The 22,069-nt window shown below is 24.1% G+C and overlaps 1 protein-coding gene across 2 annotated transcripts in view; it reads right to left on the bottom strand.

Annotated features, from left to right (window-relative positions):
* LOC136076833 (uncharacterized) overlaps positions 1 to 21,254 on the bottom strand; it is a 21,541-nt gene extending 287 nt beyond the window's left edge. Inside the window, exons 1-7 of one of the 2 annotated variants that reach the window (XM_065790391.1) lie at positions 21,121 to 21,254; positions 19,082 to 19,154; positions 18,609 to 18,677; positions 17,390 to 17,458; positions 7,523 to 7,573; positions 1,438 to 2,149; positions 1 to 684 (exon numbers count right to left, since the gene is read on the bottom strand). The exon at positions 1 to 684 is cut by the window's left edge and continues 287 nt beyond it. In XM_065790391.1, the coding sequence (XP_065646463.1) occupies positions 1 to 684; positions 1,438 to 2,149; positions 7,523 to 7,573; positions 17,390 to 17,458; positions 18,609 to 18,627 (1,535 nt within the window). In that variant the 5' untranslated portion in view covers positions 18,628 to 18,677; positions 19,082 to 19,154; positions 21,121 to 21,254. Of the gene's footprint in view, positions 685 to 1,437; positions 2,150 to 7,522; positions 7,574 to 17,389; positions 17,459 to 18,608; positions 18,678 to 19,081; positions 19,155 to 20,433; positions 20,504 to 21,120 lie in introns of those variants that run through there. The other variant, XM_065790392.1, reaches the window with a different exon arrangement.
* Positions 21,255 to 22,069: the final 815 nt, after the last annotated feature.

Here is a 22,069-nt window from a genome sequence, read left to right as displayed (position 1 = left end):
GGTTTTGTTGCTTCATATTTCAAACTTTTCCAGTTATACCTTGGTTTAAATTTAATAATCCAGAAGTTACCGTATTTCAAGCCAGTATCATATATATTGTGACTTACTTCGTTGCACAAACTTTTTTTTTCTCTTAAAACTTTTCCATCTAAATAATCAAGTGGAGTTACAGCTATGGAATCATCTTTTTCAAGTTTTCGTAACGCTTTTGTATGATACGGAAAAGGTGTTTTTTCAATGATAAGTTTTTTTAATTTTCCAAGTGTAACTGAACCTTTATTGGAAAACATTTTGTATATAACGTTGGCTTCATACGAATCATCTGTTTTTCTACCTTCAGGTATTGATATTCCATTTATGCTGAAGTAATCAGAGAAAGAACATTCACCTTTTGTTTGATTATGCCGTTGAATTGAAAACTTAATTTTTTGCAACACTAGTAGGCTAGTAGTTGCAATTACTAGGTTGAATAGTTCTGCATTATCTGGACGAAGCTTTCCTTTTCTAAGTACAAACTTAGTTGTAAAAAGTCTCGTTGGCTTGTTCTTACCTTTAAGCAATTTACAATAGTAGTTAGCAATTTCACAAAACTTTTTTGATGTTTCGTTAGAAATTGATTCCTTTTTAAGTTTAGAACCAAAAACTTCCTTCCAAAGTTTTACCATTTTTCTGTTTTTAATAGCTCTAAAAAATAAATTAAATAGATGAAGTAACTTAAAAGCTAACTTATAAGAACTAAAGTATTTAAAACTAATCTTCAGATTTAGAGCAAACTCCAAACTTTAGTAAGTTAATGCTAAAGTCAAATAAGGATGCTTTGCTAAAAATTGCAACAATCGGAGCTTGGGAACAAAAAATGCCGAAAACTTTTGTTTTGTTAGCCTTTACCGTGGTATCAGCAATATGTAAAATATTTTTAATTATATTCAGCTAAACTTATATTCATCAGTAATTTCAAATTTCAGGTAAAATCTCTTGCTTTTCAGTTATTACGACCCTGCAATGATAAAATACCATTTCATATACAAAGGCTTAAAAACATGTTATAATAATATTTTTTGAAAATATAGAGATTAAAGCATGAAACTTGAATGTTATCCTTGAATACAAACCACTAAAAAAATCTTAAAGTAAAAATTTTATAAAACTATTGCTTCCACGTTAAGAGCTGCTGAAGTCAAATTTTTAGGGTTTTTTATTCCCAAGTTCGTATCCTTGCATTAAGCATCATCATATAAATGTAATAATGTGCATATATATATATATATATATATATATATATATATATATATATTATATATATATATATATATATATATATATATATATATATATATATATATATATATATATATATGTATATATATATATATATATATATATATATATATATATATATATATATATATATATATGCAAAATGTATTTTTTGTTTACCGAGCTGCATACTGTACATTCAAATTGATAATTATATCTCTTCCTTCTCTTATAAGTTTCTTTACGATTTTTAAAGGCAGTTTTATTCCAAAAGGATCGAGAAAAAAAAATGCTGACCCCTCAATACTTTCCAATTTATGTTCCATTTTTTCGAATTTTAAACTAGAAAACTCGATCTCTATTGTTCGAGCAAATTGATCATTACTTTGTTTACTTAAATAAATAAACATATCATCGGTACATATCAGTTTCCAATCTGCTTTAGTCTTAAGATATTCAGTTATAAATTCCTTGAGTTCTGTGATGTTCTCAATATCATTAAATATGAAGCGGAAACATAAGACTTCTTCTAATGTATCGTTATATATGTGTTTGTTTTTTAACGTTGCTTCTTCTTTATATTCAATGCTAACTTGCTTTTTTAGTTGCGCATCGATTTCTTGCATAAATGCATTTAATGCAATTAAAGGAGTTCCCCATTGACAAATATCATCACTGGGTTTTGGAAGTATCCTTTTACCAAAGTACCCTTTACCAGCAAATGCATCCACGTATGTCAAAACAAATCGATTCAATTTTGGAACTTGTTTGCACCTGATAGCTGCTACTGATTTTAGTATACTAAAGAGTAAGCGCCGTTTAGCCAAACTATGTGGTGCATCTTTTTCGAAAAATGTTTCGCACGGTTTTTTGCAAAAAACATTTGATGTATCTAAAGAATATTTTCATTAATTAGTTTTATCTTAGCTTCGGTGGCCTTTAAAAATATTTAAAACTAAGTAAGTTAAATTAAGTTTCAAGTATTAAATCAATACGATATATTATGATGAAATCATATTATATTGGATTGATTTAATATATATATATATATATATATATATATATATATATATATATATATATATATATATATATATGTATATATATATAAATATATATATATATATATATATATATATAAATATATATATATATATATATATATATATATATATATATATTTATATATATATATATATATATATATATATATAGAGAGAGAGAGAGAGAGAGAGAGAGAGAGAGAGAGAGAGACATTTAATATATATTTACATATATATATATATATATATATATATATATATATATATATATATATATATATATATATATATATATATATATATATATATATATATACGTAAGTGTATATATATATGAATAAAGAAAATATCTTTATATTATTATGTATAATATTTTATACTTGAAAGTGTGCTCAATAGATAAACTAGAGGTATATAATATATATGTAACTGTTACCCGCAGTTCCAGGAATTAGCTAAATGCTAATGTTTATAATATAATTTAATATTGCAACTCTGAGTTTCATGTGTTATCACAATCATCAGGCAAGTAGTAAAAGTTTAATTTTGCTACGATTTGTTTAGTGGACGTTACGGTTTATATTTGTATTTTAGGTCGTTACGGGACGGAAATTGATTAGTAGTTAGGTTAATAATATTATTAATTTGTTTTTAGTTGGCTAATAGTTGTGAAATAGTTTTATGTTTAATGTTGTTTAAAATATTCTCTATGTGTTAATGTGTATTATTTGTTTATTACAAAATAATAAAATAAAAATAAGAATTAAATATGATATAAAAATATACATAAAATTATGAAATATATTACAAAAGCTGTGTATGTGTGTAATTAGTATAGTTATTTTTATTTATAGTTGTTAGTCAGGTTTGTAGCGAGCTTTGTAATTTTTTAATAAGAATTTATTTTCGTGGAGGCACTTTGATTTAATTTCGGTTCTCTTATTTAACAGTTCTTCAGGTCTTGGATATGATATAATAGTAAATTTCTCATACAGAAATAGTGGGCATCTTTTGGAAATATTTGAGTAGGGGGGTACTGATTTGAGAATAGACCATGTTAGCATAGGGGTTTCATTAAGATTGTTTTTTAAATCCCAGACATAGTTTTATAGGGCGGTAGAATTTTTGTATTTAATATTGTTAAATGATGATTTGTGGTTGTTGTATCTGGTTTTCCACTCACCTGTATATTTTTATATCATATTTAATTTTTATTTTTATTTTATTATTTTGTAATACACAAATAATACACATTAACACATAGAGAATATTTTAAACAACATTAAACATAACACTATTTCACAATTATTAGCCAACTAAAAACAAATTAATAATATTATTAACCTAACTACTAATCAATTTCCGTCCCGTAACGATCTAAAATACAAATATAAACCGTAACGTCCACTAAACAAATCGTAGCAAAATTAAACTTTTACTACTTGCCTGATGGTTGTGATAACACATGAAACTCAGAGTTGCAATATTAAATTATATTATAAACATTAGCATTTAGCTAAATCCTGGTACTGCGGGTAACAGTAACATATGTATTATATATATATATATATATATATATATATATATATATATATATATATATATATATATAAATATATATATATATATTTATATATATATATATATATATATATATATATATATATATATATATATATATATATATATGTATATATATGTATATACTAACATGTGTATATATATGTATATATATATATATATATATATATATATATATATATATATATATATATATATATATATATATATATATATATATATGTATGTATATTTATATGTAAAGTTATTTGCTAATACTTGCATACAATAAATAAAAAAATTGTTTAAATACTACATCAAACAAAAGAGGACCATTCCGTTAAAAAAACCGAAAAAAAGATAAAAACAAATAGTTAACTAAAACCTTAATTTGCAATAAGCTAGATATATATATATATATATATATATATATATATATATATATATATATATATATATATATATATATATATATATATATATATATAAATATATAAATATATATATATATATATATATATATATATATATATATATATATATGTATATATATTTATATATATATGATTTCAGTGTAGACATTGTGTATAGGAGTGTATGTTATAATAATAGGAAAACATCAAACAATACGAATTCTATTAATACAAATAATAATTAATTTTGAGAAGTTTTCACTGGGTTATGGATACCAGCATCATCAGCTCGTAAACTATTACAAAAGTTTTTGAACGTTAAAAAACAGTTTAATAAAAAAAAATTTTTAACTGACGTCAGCAGTTGAATGGCATCTTTTTTCGTTACGCAAGAATATAAAAAATGGTGTCCAAAATTTAGTTTTGACAAATTGCCCATTATCGAGATTTATTCCGCCTTTCGATGGGAAACATTGGTGTCTCTGTATTTCAAGTGCTTCTCGTACTTTACGGTCGAATTTTTTAGTTTCAACTTTGAGAGTTTTAATTTTCTCCCAATTTTTTTTTTCAGAGCAAAACTTGCCATGTGTTGTAATTGCTAACTGATGATGCTTGCCATCATTTAAAATTTTTTGGTGTTGTTGAATTCTTGTTTTAACTTGTAATTTTATTTCTCTTACATATTTTTTCGAGCAATTGCATTCAACTAAATATGTACCAGGCTGGCTATTTAGGGGCAATCTAGATTTGTTTTTACCTGTTACTATTGTTCTTAAATTAGGATTTGATTTAAAAACTACTCTATAGCCAACTTTTCTAAATATTTTCCTTAACTTTGGTGATAGTGAAGGTATCCAGTGTAATGATACTGTTGGGAAAGCATTGTTCTCGGATTGAATTCTATTGTTCTTTACGTAGCGTTTTTTCCTAATTTGGTTTGCAATACTTTTTAGCTGGCTTTCCGTGTACCCATTTTCATTAAAAACTTGAATAAGAAAGTTTATCTCATTTTTTAAATGTGTAACACTGCATATGGAGTATGCCCTGTGAACATAACCTTTGAATATTGCGCATAAAATTTTAGGGTCATGATTCGAGTGCGGTTTTATTTGAATATTTGTCCTGGCTTCTTTTCTGTAGACTTTACACTCATACTTACCTTTGCTGTTATTTATTATTGTTATATCTAGGAAATTCAGAGTTTTGTTATGGTTTTCTGTCTCTTCTGTGTATTGTATTGCAGGGTGTTGTTTATTTAAGATTATTTTAAATTTCTCTGCTTCTTGGATGTTTGAAAATCTAGCCTGGCTATCATCGACGTATCTTAGATAGGATTTTAAGTCAAGAGGAGGATTTAACGTCTTTGCAATTTTGAAGGCATTTTCTTCGTGATGTTGCAAAAAAGATTCTGCCAATACAAACATGAATAAAAGACCAATAGGACCGGAATTCTCCGATTCATGGATCTTGTTGTTCCGCAAAAAATAGCAACGATGTAAACAAAGCTCTATAAGTGTTTTTGTTTCTGATATAGTAAGCTTGGTAAAACACCTGTAGGAATCATCTTTATTTAATTGATCTATAAGAATAAAAGTAGCTTCTTTAAATGGAATTAGTGGTTAAAGGTTTATTACATCGAATGATACTTGAACTTCGTTTTCGTCTACATTCCATGATTTTGCTTTATTAATAAAATCAAGAGAATTTTTCAAACGTGTTTTATTTATATTTAAGATAGGTTGTATTGCCTTAAATAAGTAGTTAGATATTCCATAATTAGGTGTGCCGATTGTTGATATAACTATTCTCATAAAGTAAGCTTTTTCAAGGTTATGAGCTTTAATTAGACCATACATACGAGGTGGGATTGAATCACTTGGATATATACTGTCATATTCATCGATTATTTATATATGCTCATAAAAAATTATATATAAATAATTATTTAGATGAACATATATAAAAAATTATATATGTTCATATAAATAATTTTCAAATATATATATATATATATATATATTTATATATATATATATATATTTATATATATATGAATATATATATATATATATATTCATATATATATATATATACATATATATATATATATATATATATATATATATATGTATATATATATATATATAAATATATATATATATATATATATATATATATATATATATATATATATATATATATATATATATATATATATATATATATATATATATATATACAAATATATATATGTATATATACATATATATATATATATATATAAATATATTTATATATATTTGAAAATTATATATATTATATATATATACATATATATATATATATATATATATACATATATATATATATATATATATATAAATATATAAATATATATATATATATATATTCATATATTTATATATGTATATAATATATATACATATATAAATATATGTATTTATATATATATATATATATATATATATATGTAAATATATGCCTATATTTATATATACATTTTCATTATTTATATACATATATATTTATATTTATATATTTTATAAAGATATATATATATATATATATATATATATATAAATATATATATATATATATATATAAATATATGTATGTATATGAATATATATATATATATATATATATATATATATACATATATATATATATATATATATATATATATATATATATATATATATATATATATATATATATATATGTATATATATATGTATATATATATATATATATATATATATATATATATATATATATATATTTTTAATATATATATATATATCTATTTTATATTATATATATATATATATTATTGTATATATATATATATATATATATATATATATATATATATATATATATATATATATACATAAAATTTATAAAGTAATATATATGTAAATCATATAAATATATATATAAATATATATCTATATTTATATATATATCTATATATATATATATATATATATATATATATATATATATATATATATATATATATATATATATATATATATATATATATATATATATATATATATATGTATGTATATAAATGCATATAAACTATTTAATAATAATTGTAGACTATATTTATATATTACTATTTAGTAATGATAAATGTTATAAGAATAATAGTTGTTTTTTGCATAACTTATTATAAGTAATAATAATAAAACTCCTTATTTGATTTCTTTTTCATACTTTCTTCTTTTTTCTGGTTTTTCTTTTGTTTTTTGCTACCAGGAAAAAAATCTAAAATAAAATTAATAATTTATTTTGCAAGTGGGTAACATAAGTATATTTAGTAAGTATTCTATTTATGAAATATGAATTTTTTTTTTTTCATTTAGTAAATTATTTTTTAAGCTTTTCAAGTGTGCTTTTTTTTAGTTTATTTATAATTAGAAAAATAAAAATGGCAATTGTGAGATTTATAAAATTAAACATTAAACCTATTGCTGCATCGGAATCACTGTCTCTATTATTATAAGTAAGGCACAGGGTTGAGAATTTCTGAGAAAATTTTATTAAATTTTCCGGATTTTTTTAAATTTTTTTCATAGGAATAATCTTTATAGTTATTATATAGTTTTATAAATTTCAGTTCTTTGTTTTAAAAATTTATGTTTTATCATCGTAAGATTTAGGTATTTTTTAAATATTTCAACAAAAATTATTAAATAATAAAGAGCCTTAAGCAAAATATCCACATCTTTTATTCACATTTTTGTTTTGCAATTTAGGAATTATTTATTTTTTTAAAAAAGCAATAAAACGCCTAAGTTGTTTCATGTTACTTTTACTTACATTACTTTTGTAAAACATCAAAAGTATATGTTTTCTGCGTTAGCTTGTCTTTTGAGCTTGAACATAACATATATCTGGCTCAACTACAATGTAAAATATTCATAAAAATACAAAGAATAAAGATTTTTTTATATATATATTTTATTGTGTTTTACTTTAGTATAGTGTTTTAAAGAAACAAAGATTTTTTATGTGCACATACTGCATACAGAGACGGTTTTAGGGGGAGGGTGTGTGGAGAAAAGAGATGTTTTACCCCTTAAAGAAGGTGTTTTTTTGGTTTTGGTTGGTTTTTTGACGAGCTTAGTCGGCTTGTCGGATATTTAATACAATTCAGTTGGATGAATTTTATTTTTTAAGAACATGTTTTACTTTTATTTTTAAGACACAGTACTTTTTACGGATTCCCCCTCCTCCTCATTTTTTTTCTATATTGATTTATAAAGTTAAAGTCTCTAAGCAAGGTTGTGGTGATTGTGAATTTTTTTTTTTTTTTTGGTGCCCCAAGATATTCTTACAGTCTAATAACAGAACATCGCTGAACTACATTTAAAAGAAAATTTACGCACCCTTCCATACCGATATTGTAAAACTTGCCGAGGGGATGGTGTTGAACAACGGATCTCTAGCTTGCGCTGACCGCTGGGCTACGGCTTACACCCACTTATTTAAACATAGCAGAGAACTTATGACCTCAAAATCATTTGTTCTTTATTTTTATTGCTAACTTTATTTTTTAATAGTTTAAAATAGCTAAAAAATTATCCTTACATTTTGCCTTTCATAAAATAAAAACGTCTTTAAATCAAGAAAAAGTTGTAAAATACTGGAAATATTTATATCAAATCTTTTTATATATAATTTTACAGTTTTCAGTAATATGTCGGTCAATTTAATAGACATTGACAAATAAGGCAATAAATTTATATATGCATAGCAATGAATGTATAAATGCATAGTAAATAACAGGATAAAACAGTTTTAGAAAATTTTAAAACAAATGATTTTAGCTGCTACTTATAGTTATGATGAAAAAAATTTCCAAAGGAGGCTTTCTAAAGATTTTATGATCTACTTCACAATATTTTACCACAAAATTGTCTGTAACAATTGCCTAACTAAGACATAAAATTTTACCCATTAATTATGAAATAACTTATCTCTTTTTGAAAATTTCCAAAATTTTGCAACCCTTGTAAGGCATCTATATTAAAGATACCTTAACGATATTAGTAATAATAATAATAGTAATAAAATTAAAATAAAAGTATAAAATAAAAATAATTAAAGTTTAAACAATACAGTAACACATTAAAGCAATAAAAATAAAAATTATAAATAGATAAAATTAGATAAAAATATTATTTCTTAGATATTTACTCAATTAAAAGTCTCTTACTTTGCTTTAGAAGAAGGATGTTGGAAATAAAAGGGTGTTCAGTTGAAATTTGTTTCTAAAAGTTTTATTATTAGCCGTTTTTATAAATATTTTTAAAAAGCATTATTTGGATTTACTGAATAATAAATTGATATTTTATGGAGAGCCTGCTATATTTTACAGTGTTAAAAAAACTGTGTACAAATTACGGTTTTTACTGTTTCAGGTGTAGTATTTATGTGTATCACTTGCTTTAACAAAATAAAAATTAAACGACTTCGGTAAATTATTTAGGTGAAAATCAAACCTAAAGTGACAGTTAAATTTAACATAAAAAAATCTTCAATGAAAACAAATTTTGGATATTAGATCGTTAAGGAAAAAATATCATAGTTTTTATGCAGGTATGTTGTAAACTGTTAATAAGATTTAATATGAAACTTAATTTTTGACCCCAAACAATACAATAATAGCTTAAAAGGAAGGAGAACAAGAATTATTGTAAATTGATATTAGAATATGTTGGCGAACATAGTATACCATTAATGATAAAATGCTATTGACACTTGAAATTTTTTTATATAATTGAATTAATTAATAGTTTCATGATATGTTTTTGTCAAGAAATATCCCCGGACGTTTTATATAATTAGATGGGAAAAGTACTTTACCATTCATTCTAATTAAACATTATTTTCACTAACCCTGATTTTTTATGGAGGGTGAGAAAAATTAAATTCAGTTTTACTGATGTTTAGAGTACTGCGGTTATTATTTAATCAATAACACAAATGGTGGAGATCGAAATTAATTTTTTACAATGTTGCTCGAGTGATTTACAAATGTACTAAAGATAATTATCGTCAACGAAATGATGAATAATAGAGTTTTATATAGAGTGAGTAAGATTGTTAATATATATTAGAAACAGCAAAGGCTTAAGAAAAGGACCTTGTAGGACACTCTACTTAATAATTTTATTTGAAGATTAAAAACCATCAGTCGAGACAAGCTAAGTACCATATCGAATATACGATGAAAGCGAATTGTTAACAATACTTTGTGATAATGAGTGACATAAGCTTTTTATTAAAATTTTATTATCAACTGTATCAAAAATTGTTTGAATCAAAGATCTTTTTAAAGACACCACAACCTAAAAAACCACCATCAAAATCTCCAGGAATCATCTCAAGAATGGTAACAAGTTGGATTATTTTAAAAGAAATCCAAATTGGCGGCTTTGAGGAATTTAAAATCAAGAAAGGGGAAATTACGGGGGAAAATACATTAAGTTTGCGAAAATTTTCCTCATATTTGATAACATGACATTGGTGTTTAGTGTATATATATATATATATATATATATATATATATATATATATATATATATATATATATATATATATATATATATATATATATATATATACATATATATATATGAAAAAAATGGTTTATATTACATATAATAAAAAAGATCCATACATATTAAAAATACCTGAAAATGAATACAATTTTTATTTTGCTTCTATTGGTATTTTAATGTAAAAATGTGATCATCCAAAACTTTTTTATTACAACTCTAACAAAACCTCACAAACCATTTGCATTATTAACAATCCGCAAAAAATCATTTGCTAAAAATTTCTTTGTGCGGAAATAATGCCCAAGATAGTTCTAATGTTTTAATGATTTATATCTAACCTATAAATGTAATCAAATCGTTAATGCTTGTCCAGAGAGAAAACTTGAATTACTGCCAGTGTTACAATATTAGCTTGAGCTCACGAATTTGCGTTGTTTTTGTTAATAATAGGCCGGTTAAATAAAAAACAAAGCAACTGCTTTTTCTCAGCGTTTTTAAAGTAAATTGCTCATTTAAAATGCTGAGTAAAAGCAATTACTTTTTTTTTATTTACTCGACCTAACGGCAGGGTTCATGTATAGTTTAGCTTTTATAAAACTTTTTATTAAACTTTAAACTAGGATTCATACAAACAAATTTGCCACCAAGTACTCAATTCATAAATGAATTGTATGTCAAATAAGTAAACAATTTAAAAAAAAAAACAGTTCTTTAGAAACATAAGAGCGGGGGACCACGCAACACGTAGTTTTAAGAACTGAGAAATTACTTGTCACCAAAAAGGAATCTTTTAAACAGCGCCGATGATATCATTTAAAAGCCGAAATTTTCAGTGTCTCAAACCAATTTTCAGACGGTTACAACTTTCAGGGCTTTTGAGGTTCAGAGCAGCAAAAAAATCTTTTATTTCTCCAAAGAAACGAAAAGCCAGAATTGAGCTTAAAAAAAGCTCACAGAGACTGGACTATTATTTATTGGAAAATAGTATCAAATATTATCAAAATTCAATTTGAAAGGTCTTGATGCCAATCAGAACCTTTCAAATTGAACTTTGATAATATTTTAGATATTATAATGCAAATCTAAAGGCAAACGTTTGCATCAGATACAAAAAGGGACAAAGAAGTATGGTTTTAGAAAAAGCTATCGATCGAATGACATTATGGATATATTTGTTTAACTTAATATTCTCATAGGAAAAATTGTTTCTCATACTGATAATAACATGCCTCTTTTATAGATATTTTAACAAGACAATAAAGATATTACACCAGAAAAAAAACTAAACTCATTGAGTCTATGCCAATATAATTTTCCATGATACTAAAAAGAAATGGATATGCTATTAATTACTTATTTTAATATTTTTTAGAGTAGTTCTAAAAACGTAACTAATGTTTCGAATAGCCACAGTTTTATATTAAAGTACCAATAGAAGCAAAAATTTATGTTTATTCATTTTCAAGTCCTGTTAAGTATAAATCTTTTTTCTAATAAGTAAAATCAACCATTTTTCTCTCAATAAAAAAAGCAGTTTATTTTTTCTCTAGCCTACGCAACTTAATGTAGTGGGTTTATACGACTGAAAAAGTTGTGCCAAGAGCAACATGAAACGTGTAAAGACCAAAGAGGTAAAGGCGTTAAATATGCAGGCGACAGTAATGGATCAAATTAAAAAATAAAATTTGGAAATAAGGAAATCTACCGCTTTATATACAATGCAACCCATCATAACGTCCTGAGTATAGCAAATTTACCGGAAAAGTCAAAATATACTAAGAGATGATCCGAAATGCAACGTTCCAGGATGCAAAATCATTGAACTAAAACAATAATAGATAAAATCAAATATTTCGTTTTTAATTGTAATACAGCTTCAAATATGTGTTTTTCCATGATTTTGAAAACTTTCTTTTGTGGCAGTGTTTGCGTTGAATTTCAGACGCAGATATTTCAGTTTTTCGAACTTGAGTAGTCAGAGCATGTGTGACATACACAGGATAAAGTACTAAATTATTTAACTAATAATGTATTTATCACATAAAACATAAATTTATTTTAAAAATTGTAAACCTAGTAATTTTCGTAATATTTTATACCAAAGTAGCCCTTTTGTTTTTTTTAAAATAACTAACATGAAATTTTTCAAAGACTTCTGAATTCAGACGTCTAAAAACATTAACATTTTAGATGTCTTTCAGATACCATCAAGGCGCCGGCCTGAGGCGTTATTGAGTCGTCTAGTAGACGTTTTTGTGCCGGCTTGGGTTTCGGTATTTAATAATGCTACAAATATTAATGAAAAAATTTATTGATCAAATTAACCATATAATTGTTTATTAACTGTGATTTTCCCTTGAGTTTAAATAATTACGGCTTAGTTTTTTTAATACTGTTTACAAAAAAAATCTTTAAGAAAGTTTAAATTGTTTTGGATTTAGACATTTTTTAAATTTAATGTTTCTTTTTTATTTTGAAAACACACGTCATTAATGACTAGTTTTATGTTAACAAATATTGCCAATATTAACTCCAACACAGCGTCGGACTTGCACTAAGGGGCCCAGGGGGGGGGGGGCGACAATAAACCCTAATGCCACCAAAATATTCAGGAAATACAAGTTAAATCCTAAATTAGATTTTACTTTGTGGTAAGGGCAAAGGAAATTTCTAATAGCGTTTATGCAAATATCCATACCTTTGACCATGTACATCATCAAATTATTCGGCATGTTTAAAAACATAAACCATATATAAATTTAAATAAATACAGTAATTCTAAATTTCAGCGTCGCTCCACTTCAAATTTATGCACATTATTTCTTGCTAAAATGGTTTTTTACCCAATAGCTTTGTCAATATTATAAAAAATACAAATTTGTTGTCAAGCTTTTCAGTTATTTACACAAAAATTAATAATCAAATTATTTGAAAGGGGTATATATTTGCATTATTATATTATTGCAAGTTATTTGTAAGAAGTTTTTTATTATTTTGCCAGGCGGTAAATGATCTCATTGTAAATAATAATTAAGTCACTCTCAACATTCATCAAAATAAGTTATTCAAGGTGCTCTTCACCCAATAGACTATAAAGACAATTTTTTACAATCTTTAACTTCATTAAAGCTGGCTCACAATTGACTTGTGTGCAAGGTAGACATGATGTCGTTTTATATACAATATACATATTTGAATACGCAGAACAATATAAATTTTAGAAATTGAAAAAACGAAGATCTATTTTTGCAAAGTATTATGTTTTTTTTTCCTGAGATCATATCTATTTGATTTTTTTATTTTATATTATTAGATATTTGGACCTCTAAATCTTGTTCCAAAGGTGTCTTTTTCATAATTTAATGATTTTCATTGCTCGTTGTTTAGCTCATATGATAATTGTAGCGAGGTTTTTTTTCCCCTATATACATAATTTTGCATTTTTCATTGGTAAAGTGTAATAAACATTGTTTACTCTATTTTCTAAGGTTCAATAAATCCTCTTGCATTGCGTAACTATCGTTGATATTTGCAATCACCTAAATTTTTTTTTGCATCGTTGGCATACTACTTACAGCAATATTTTATTTCTTCTGATATATCATCATTATGGAAAAAAAATAATAGCGGACCAATTACTGAGCACTGTGGCACTCCACTTATTACCTCATTTCATTCTTGATTATAATTACCAAGGATAACTTTTTGAATTCTATTATTGCTTTAAACCGGTTTAAAACTTTATTTTCACAATGAACTTTTAATTTTATTACCAATCTTTTGTTTGCAACTGTATCAAATGCTTTTGAGGAGTCCAAAAAAACTATATAAATTGTTATATTCACGTTTCAGAGAACGTGTAACTAAATCTAAAGGCTCTAGTTAATTTATGCTACATGTTTTTACAACGGAAAAAACCGCATGGGCGCGGGAAGAATTTTTGATGTTTCAGATAAGACACTTTCACACATTGTGCAAACTCCAAACTCAAGTATGTTCATACATATGCCAAATGAGGAGCCCTTGCAAAAATTTGGGATGGCGGAGACCTGGGAACAAAAAAGCCCTAAAACATCTGCCCCTCTGCCCAAATGTGAGGGCAGTTGAATGCAGTAAAGTTGAAAATTTTACTACATTAGTGCCCTCACGATTTGGCAGGGGGGGACAGACGTTTTAAATTTTTGCAAGGGCTCCTCATTTGGTATATGTATGAACATACTTGAGTTTGGAGTTTGCACAATGTGTGAAAATGTCTTATCTGAAACATCAAAAAATCCTTCCCGCGCCCATGCAAAACCGTGCTGCGAATCAGATAGTAATTTATTTTCAACAAGATGTTCCATCAAAGCGTCTCTTATTATACTCTTCATTACGTTGCATACGACGGAGGTTAATGAAACAGGACGGTAGTTTGTTGCTTTCAATTTGTCTTCTTTTTTAAATATAGGGATAATATTTGCACACTGCCATAATTTCGAATTTATACCACTAATGTAGGGTCGATTAAAAATATTCGACAATGAATTTGAAATACTATTAGAAAATTCCTTTAAAACTTTCGGGTGCCCTTTGTCTTCTCCAGAAAATTTATTAACATTCAATTTACTTAACTTTTTAATAACGGTGTCAATATTTATATCCGGATTTGAAATTGGTTTAGGTAATGCTTTATTAAACGTCGGTACATGGGTCATTTTCCTTTTAAAAAACTGAATGAAAAAAATCATTCAGAATTATAGTAATATCTGATTCAATTATCGATATTTTTTAACTTATTTTCTGATTGATTTTAGTTTTACTGTTTATATATAGGTAAATGTTAAGGATTTATTTTGGCTTTATGAGCATTTTTATACTCATAATCTCTGATTGTTGATTTTACAGTTTTTTTTGTGACTTCATTGATATTTTTGTATTCCCTTAATAACTTTTGGTCTCTAAATTTGGAATTTCCGCACTTGATCCATAGTTTTATTTTCAACTTTACCAATGCTGATAAATTTTTATAAAGCCAAGGTGCTCTTTTAATTCAATTTATATTTTATTTATATTTTTTATATATGGCGCTCGGAAATAAAGCAAACTTGCCTTCGTCTTGCTCCAGCTATTAATTTTGATATATGTATATGCAATGTAAACATTCTTTAACGGCATAATAAATTACACAAAAAAAAAAAAAGATTATAAAAATAAATCTGTTTCGACTTGATTAATTGCAAAAGAAATTAGTTCTTTTGCTTTCTTTTTTTGGTTCGATCCAAGACCCATTTAATGTTAATAGGAGGGCTACCACCCTTATCAGTGATTACCTCCTGGTTATGAAAAATTAGACTATCAGTTTACCTTATTAACACAAATAGAATTGTAATTTTTTTGTGTTTTTATTTCGCTTTTAATTTTACTTTGTTTTAAATTAAAATTAAAAAATATTTATAAATTTATATTTCAAATATTTTATGAAAAGTTTTAAAATGTTATTTTTGGTATAATCATTATAATCAAGTGTTTTTTTTTTGAATTTCTGTGGATAATAAAAAAAAGAAAGAAAATGAGTTAGTAAAAACTCAACTCAGGTAAACTCTTGAATAATAATATAATTATAGAGATACATTTTAATTTAGTAAGTTCGTTAAAGTTTTATTGAAAACTTATTATTAAAACGCAAAATTTTGTTTTGATGAATTTTTTTTTTTAAATACAATAAATGATGTAAAACACCTTCATTTACATAACTTTTTTGACTTTAATATGTTTTACTAGCTTGTGACGTCAATGCTTATATGTAACTGTATAAAAAAAGGGTTCAGTAGCAAAACAAAGAAAGAAGCATTTTTCATAAAACATTACGTTTTAAGAGAAACACATTTATAGATCTTTTCACGTTTAATTTAACAAAAACAATATTTTCTTCTTTTTCTTTAAATTAACAGCAGAAGAAATTCCGTCATCAAAATAAACATGAATAACATATTGAGATATTTAAGTAAAAATTATCTTCGTAAACTTGATTTTGATACCTTTTAAAAACTCCAAAGAGAATTAAAATGAAATAAATTTCCTGTATTGATAACAACACAAGTATTTCATTACTTAAGTATTTAGTTCGACAAGCTGTTTGTCATAACTTTTATAACACTTTTCAACACAATGCCCACATGCCTCTTTTTTTAAAATCAGCCAACCATATTCGGGTTTCAGTGGTTGTTCTGAGCTTGTATAGGGTTTCGAAATATGTTAGCATTAAATTTAAGAAACGAGATTTACATAATAATTTGTAAAAATACATTGAGTTTTTGAATGTTTTATTCAGAATTTATATTTAAAGTGTTAATACTTTTTAAATTAAAAAAAAAAAAGATTAAACTTCAAAAATTTTAATTAAGTTTTACAATGTCGATGAGTCATTCTGCACCTGCAACAGCATAACAACAGTTATAACTTTCAAAGTTGCATAAATGGTTTTATAAATAAAGTTATTTGGTAAATTTTAAGTCAATACTTATTTTTTTGTTACCTGTGATTTGTTTCCCAACCTTTTCATTTTCGTAGACTCGTTTTCGCTTCCGACTGCCATGATTGAGTTCTAAAAAATTATTTATTATAACTTGAGTTTCGATATATTGTTTCTTTCGTTGAAAAAATTATATGTCAAGTTTTATTCAGTAAAATAGAACCGAAAGCTAAATATTTAAAAAGCGATAGAAAAAGAATAAGAAAATTGCTAAAAACGCGAAAAGTACCACAACTTATTGTGTATATTTCTAGTATAATTCTTATATCTATTGCATTTTATAGAAGCGTTTTATAGTGCCTATGCCCGAAGTTGCGAAGGCAAATTTCTTATTTTTTCTTCTTGGTTTTAAAAGATATTTTTATAAGACCGTATGGTCTTAATGAAGACCTTATAGTCTTATACGATGCACTGTGAAATAGAATTTAAGACGAATATTTAGGGTAAGGAGGAGTGAATTGGTTACAGGGCGAGTCCATCACTAATGACACTTAGCTTTAATATAATAAGAACTAAAAAAGCTATTTACAAGATTTTATGAAATTTTTTTTAACTGATTTTTGCAGAATTTTATCAGAAAAATGTTATACATTTTTTCCTCTGATTATTTTTTAAAAATCGTAAGTAAACTTTAAAGTTCAAAACATATTTTTCTGCCTAAATGTCTAATGTTGAAAAATAATCGAAATACACATGTTTTGACCGTGAAGTATACTTTTTTTAGTATACTTTTTTGGATTGATATCAGTATTTTTAAAATAATAGTTTAGGTTTTACTGTTACTTTTTTTGGAATTATCACGTAATGATTGTTAGCACATGCTAAAATGATGGGTAACTTCATCGTTGAATAATATATAATACGGAAAATAAACTATGTTCTAGAATAATGGATATTTTTAAACTACGAACGCTTTTTGAAAAATATGCATATTGTGCTCAAAATGCATTTCAAAAGCTTTAGATATATACAAAAAAGATAGGATTTTCAGAAAATAATAGTTTATAGTTAGCTTGAAAGTTTCTGTTGTCTGATTTTCTTGATTTTGCAGAAGATTGATAAACACTTATTATGTTATAGTGGCACAATAGATTGCATATTCATTAAAAAGTACTTTTTGTTAAATACAGCTTGTTGATTATTATACATATATAACACATTAAAAAAAAAAAAAAATGTAAAAGAAAATCGACGTCGAAAAATACGATTTTTTTAAACCAACTTGTGTCCTGTGTCTTCATCTTCTAATATTTCTGGTTCTACTTTTGCTTTTGGCTGTCAGAGGGGCTAGCTAAAAATTTAATTTAATTTTTTTTAAACTAATTCTATTATATTAATTGGAAGATAACAAAATAAATTTATCGTTAAATCTTATTCAAACAGTATAATGAAAAAAAATCAACCACAATAATGAATAGTAACTATAAATAGTAATAAAAAAAAAGATCTCTTTCTGTTTCTCTATTTCATATTGTCCTTTTAAGTTGTTTTATCTATTTAATTCTTTTTATATACTTTTTATTAATAATTATAGCTACTATTCATAATAATTATCCATACAAATGCAGTGTGTTTGGAACTTTTTATTATTTTTTATTATTAAAAGTTTTGAGTGTTTGCTAGAGAAGAGAGTTTTAATATGAAATAACATTCATTAATTTTTTTTTGTGATTGCTATAAGTTTTGTGTCATTACCAAAAAGCTTTATAAAACGCTTCTCATCTTCAAGAATATCAGCGTAATTTTCATAGCAATAAAAATTATTATTCTAAAAAATAAAAAGAATATGAAAATTAATTACTCAAATCAATTAAAAAATATAATAGAGGTATATAAAAAACATTACAGATTATGAAATTATTATTTAAAGTAAAACATTATCAGACTTAATCTTTCCAAATTTTTACCAAAATATCTTATTTTGGAAAACGGATAAGAGTACATGGTTAAGAAGGATAGACCAAACCTGGCGTCAAAACTAAAAGCGTTTTAAAAAATATTTCAAAACAAGTTATCAAGTTGATTAAGTTAAATATATAATTTTAATTTTAATTTGCCTAAAACTAGGAAAATTGAAAATAAAATATCATAATATCAAATCATGAAATCGTGATGAACGGTGGTAGGTTTGTTCTCAGCAATAGATGATTTATTTGAACTAAAATAAAATTTGGTATTCTAATAGATAATAAAATACGCATAACTTATAATGAGTGTCCGAAAAAGTTTCTTTAGTTTGTGTGATAAACATTTTATGCCTGTATAATATATATATATATATACATATATATATATATATATATATATATACATATATATATATGTATATATATATATATATATATATATATATATATATATATATATATATACATATATATATGTGTATATATATATATATATATATATGTATATACATATATATATATATATATATATATATATATATATATATATATATATATATATATATATATATATATATTTATATATATATATATATATTTAAGTCTTTATTTCCAAAAATCCAATGATCTAAGTTTTATTTCAGAAGGGGTAACGTTTTGAAAATTAAAAGTTGTTGTGTCTAGAATTAAATTTATAAGTCAAATGTCCTTTAGACCTTCTGAAATTAAAAATTTTTATTCATATTTTAGAAGAAAATAATTTAATTTTATCAAAGGTTTTTTTGTTGACTTTATTAGCAGTTATAAACATTTTTTTAAGTTTTTTATACACTATTTATGGCTAATTTTAATATACATTAAATTTTAACATTAATTATAATTAAATAGTTAGAGTTCAGTCAAGTCAATAAACAAAAAAGCAATTATAATTAGGTAAAAACCTATTTTAAGCATTATTTTTTTGAAATTGAAAAGTATTTGAAATGTATTTATTACAATATTGAATTAAATATTTCCTCTGCCATGCAAGTATCCGTAACATTGGATGAGACAACAGATTCCCAAAATGTTTACTAAAAATGCGATTAAATAAAATGCAATAAAAAATTTAAAACTCAACAAAATCCAACTTTAACAAACCTATTTTTACAATAGTTCCAGGAAACTCATTAAATCCAAATACTAACTCATTAAATAAATAATCTACAGGAAGAGAAGTAATGTTTAAATCTAAAATATCAAAAGTTTTAGCTTGGTAAAGAGCAGTCGTGTAATATTAGGTATGATTAAAACTGATATTTTTTTAGATCTAAAGTTTGTAATCACTCAATTTCATTACACTGTTATGGTATATCAAACTAAGTGAAAAACAACAGTAATGGCATTTATACAATATAAAGTTTTTCGTATAGTTTTATTTGGTTGAGCAAATTTTGAAATATTCGAAAAATAATAAAATAACTAATTCCCAAATATTAGGTTGAAAAGTATAACACAAATTTTCCTAGTTTTATTCTTAATTAAAGAGTTCAATGATAAATATATTTATATTTTATTAATTTAGTGTTTGCAAATATATTGTAATATATTTATAAAAACACCATTATATATTAATAAAATTAAATTTTTGATATGAAATTTTTCATTGTTAATTTTTTTTATTATTTTTAACAACAGTTATTTTTTATACTATATACAACAATTTTTATATATTAGAAACATTTATTTATAATTATTTTCATTTTATAATGTTTTACATATATAATAAACAACATTTTTATAACAAATATTTTTTAAATACATGTTAAAATATATGCTTAATTTTACCCATTTCCTTGAATTGAATAAAGCGTTTTACCATACAGAGATATTTTATTTTATACACGCAAAAATATTAGCATTCAAAAAAAATTTTGTTTATGTCTTTATATAGTTGAATAGTTTTCTGAATAATATTTAAAGTGTTAAGTAAACAAAACTAGATGATCTTTGAATTACAATATAAAAATGTTTAAACACATTTTACTTGATCATTGTTTTTTTCCAGACAAGCTTTTTAAAATTTAAACTTGTCTGATTCAAACGCAGACAATGAAGGCACGTTTAGACAAGCCTTAAGGTAATTACAATCTGAATGTAATCAGTTTATAGTCAAAATATACAAAAATATATCAAAGTGTTTCATTTCTTTAAACTCTGTAAAAGAATATTATGGAATTATGTATAACATATATATATTCATTAGATATATATTTACAAATCTTTAAATAAAACAAACGATTTTTGTAAAGTGCATTTTGATTTTTATTGCTAATATCTTTTCCCATGGTTTTAAAAGAATTCATTAGGTGTTAAATACTTTCCAAGAAATTCAAATATTGGCAACTTGAAAAGTTTAATGTCCCTATGAAAAATTCTCTCAAAATGAAAGTTAAAAATGTTATTCATCAAAGTTCAGCCCCGTGTTGTATCAAGGGAGTTAAAACCCACCTTTTTAAAAAGATTACGTATAAGCCTTTTTTTTAATTTTTTTTCTCAATTTGAATAGGTTTTTCTAACAATACTTACATGTCTAACATAAAAGATGTAACAAGGTTTAATAAAAACAGTTTACAAAACGATTGGCTTTTAGTTGTACATGCATGAATATGTTGTTCAAAACACTAAGATTTTAAATCTAATCTTTAATTTATTCTTCCTAAAGTTGCACTTGTTTGTATCATTTTTAATCTATAAGATATTGTATTTCGTACTTAAATTAAACTTTAGAGATCAA

Source organism: Hydra vulgaris, chromosome 02 (assembly GCF_038396675.1).
Source record: "Hydra vulgaris chromosome 02, alternate assembly HydraT2T_AEP".
Lineage (NCBI taxonomy): Eukaryota > Metazoa > Cnidaria > Hydrozoa > Anthoathecata > Hydridae > Hydra > Hydra vulgaris.
This window is presented reverse-complemented; position numbering and strand designations above follow the sequence as displayed.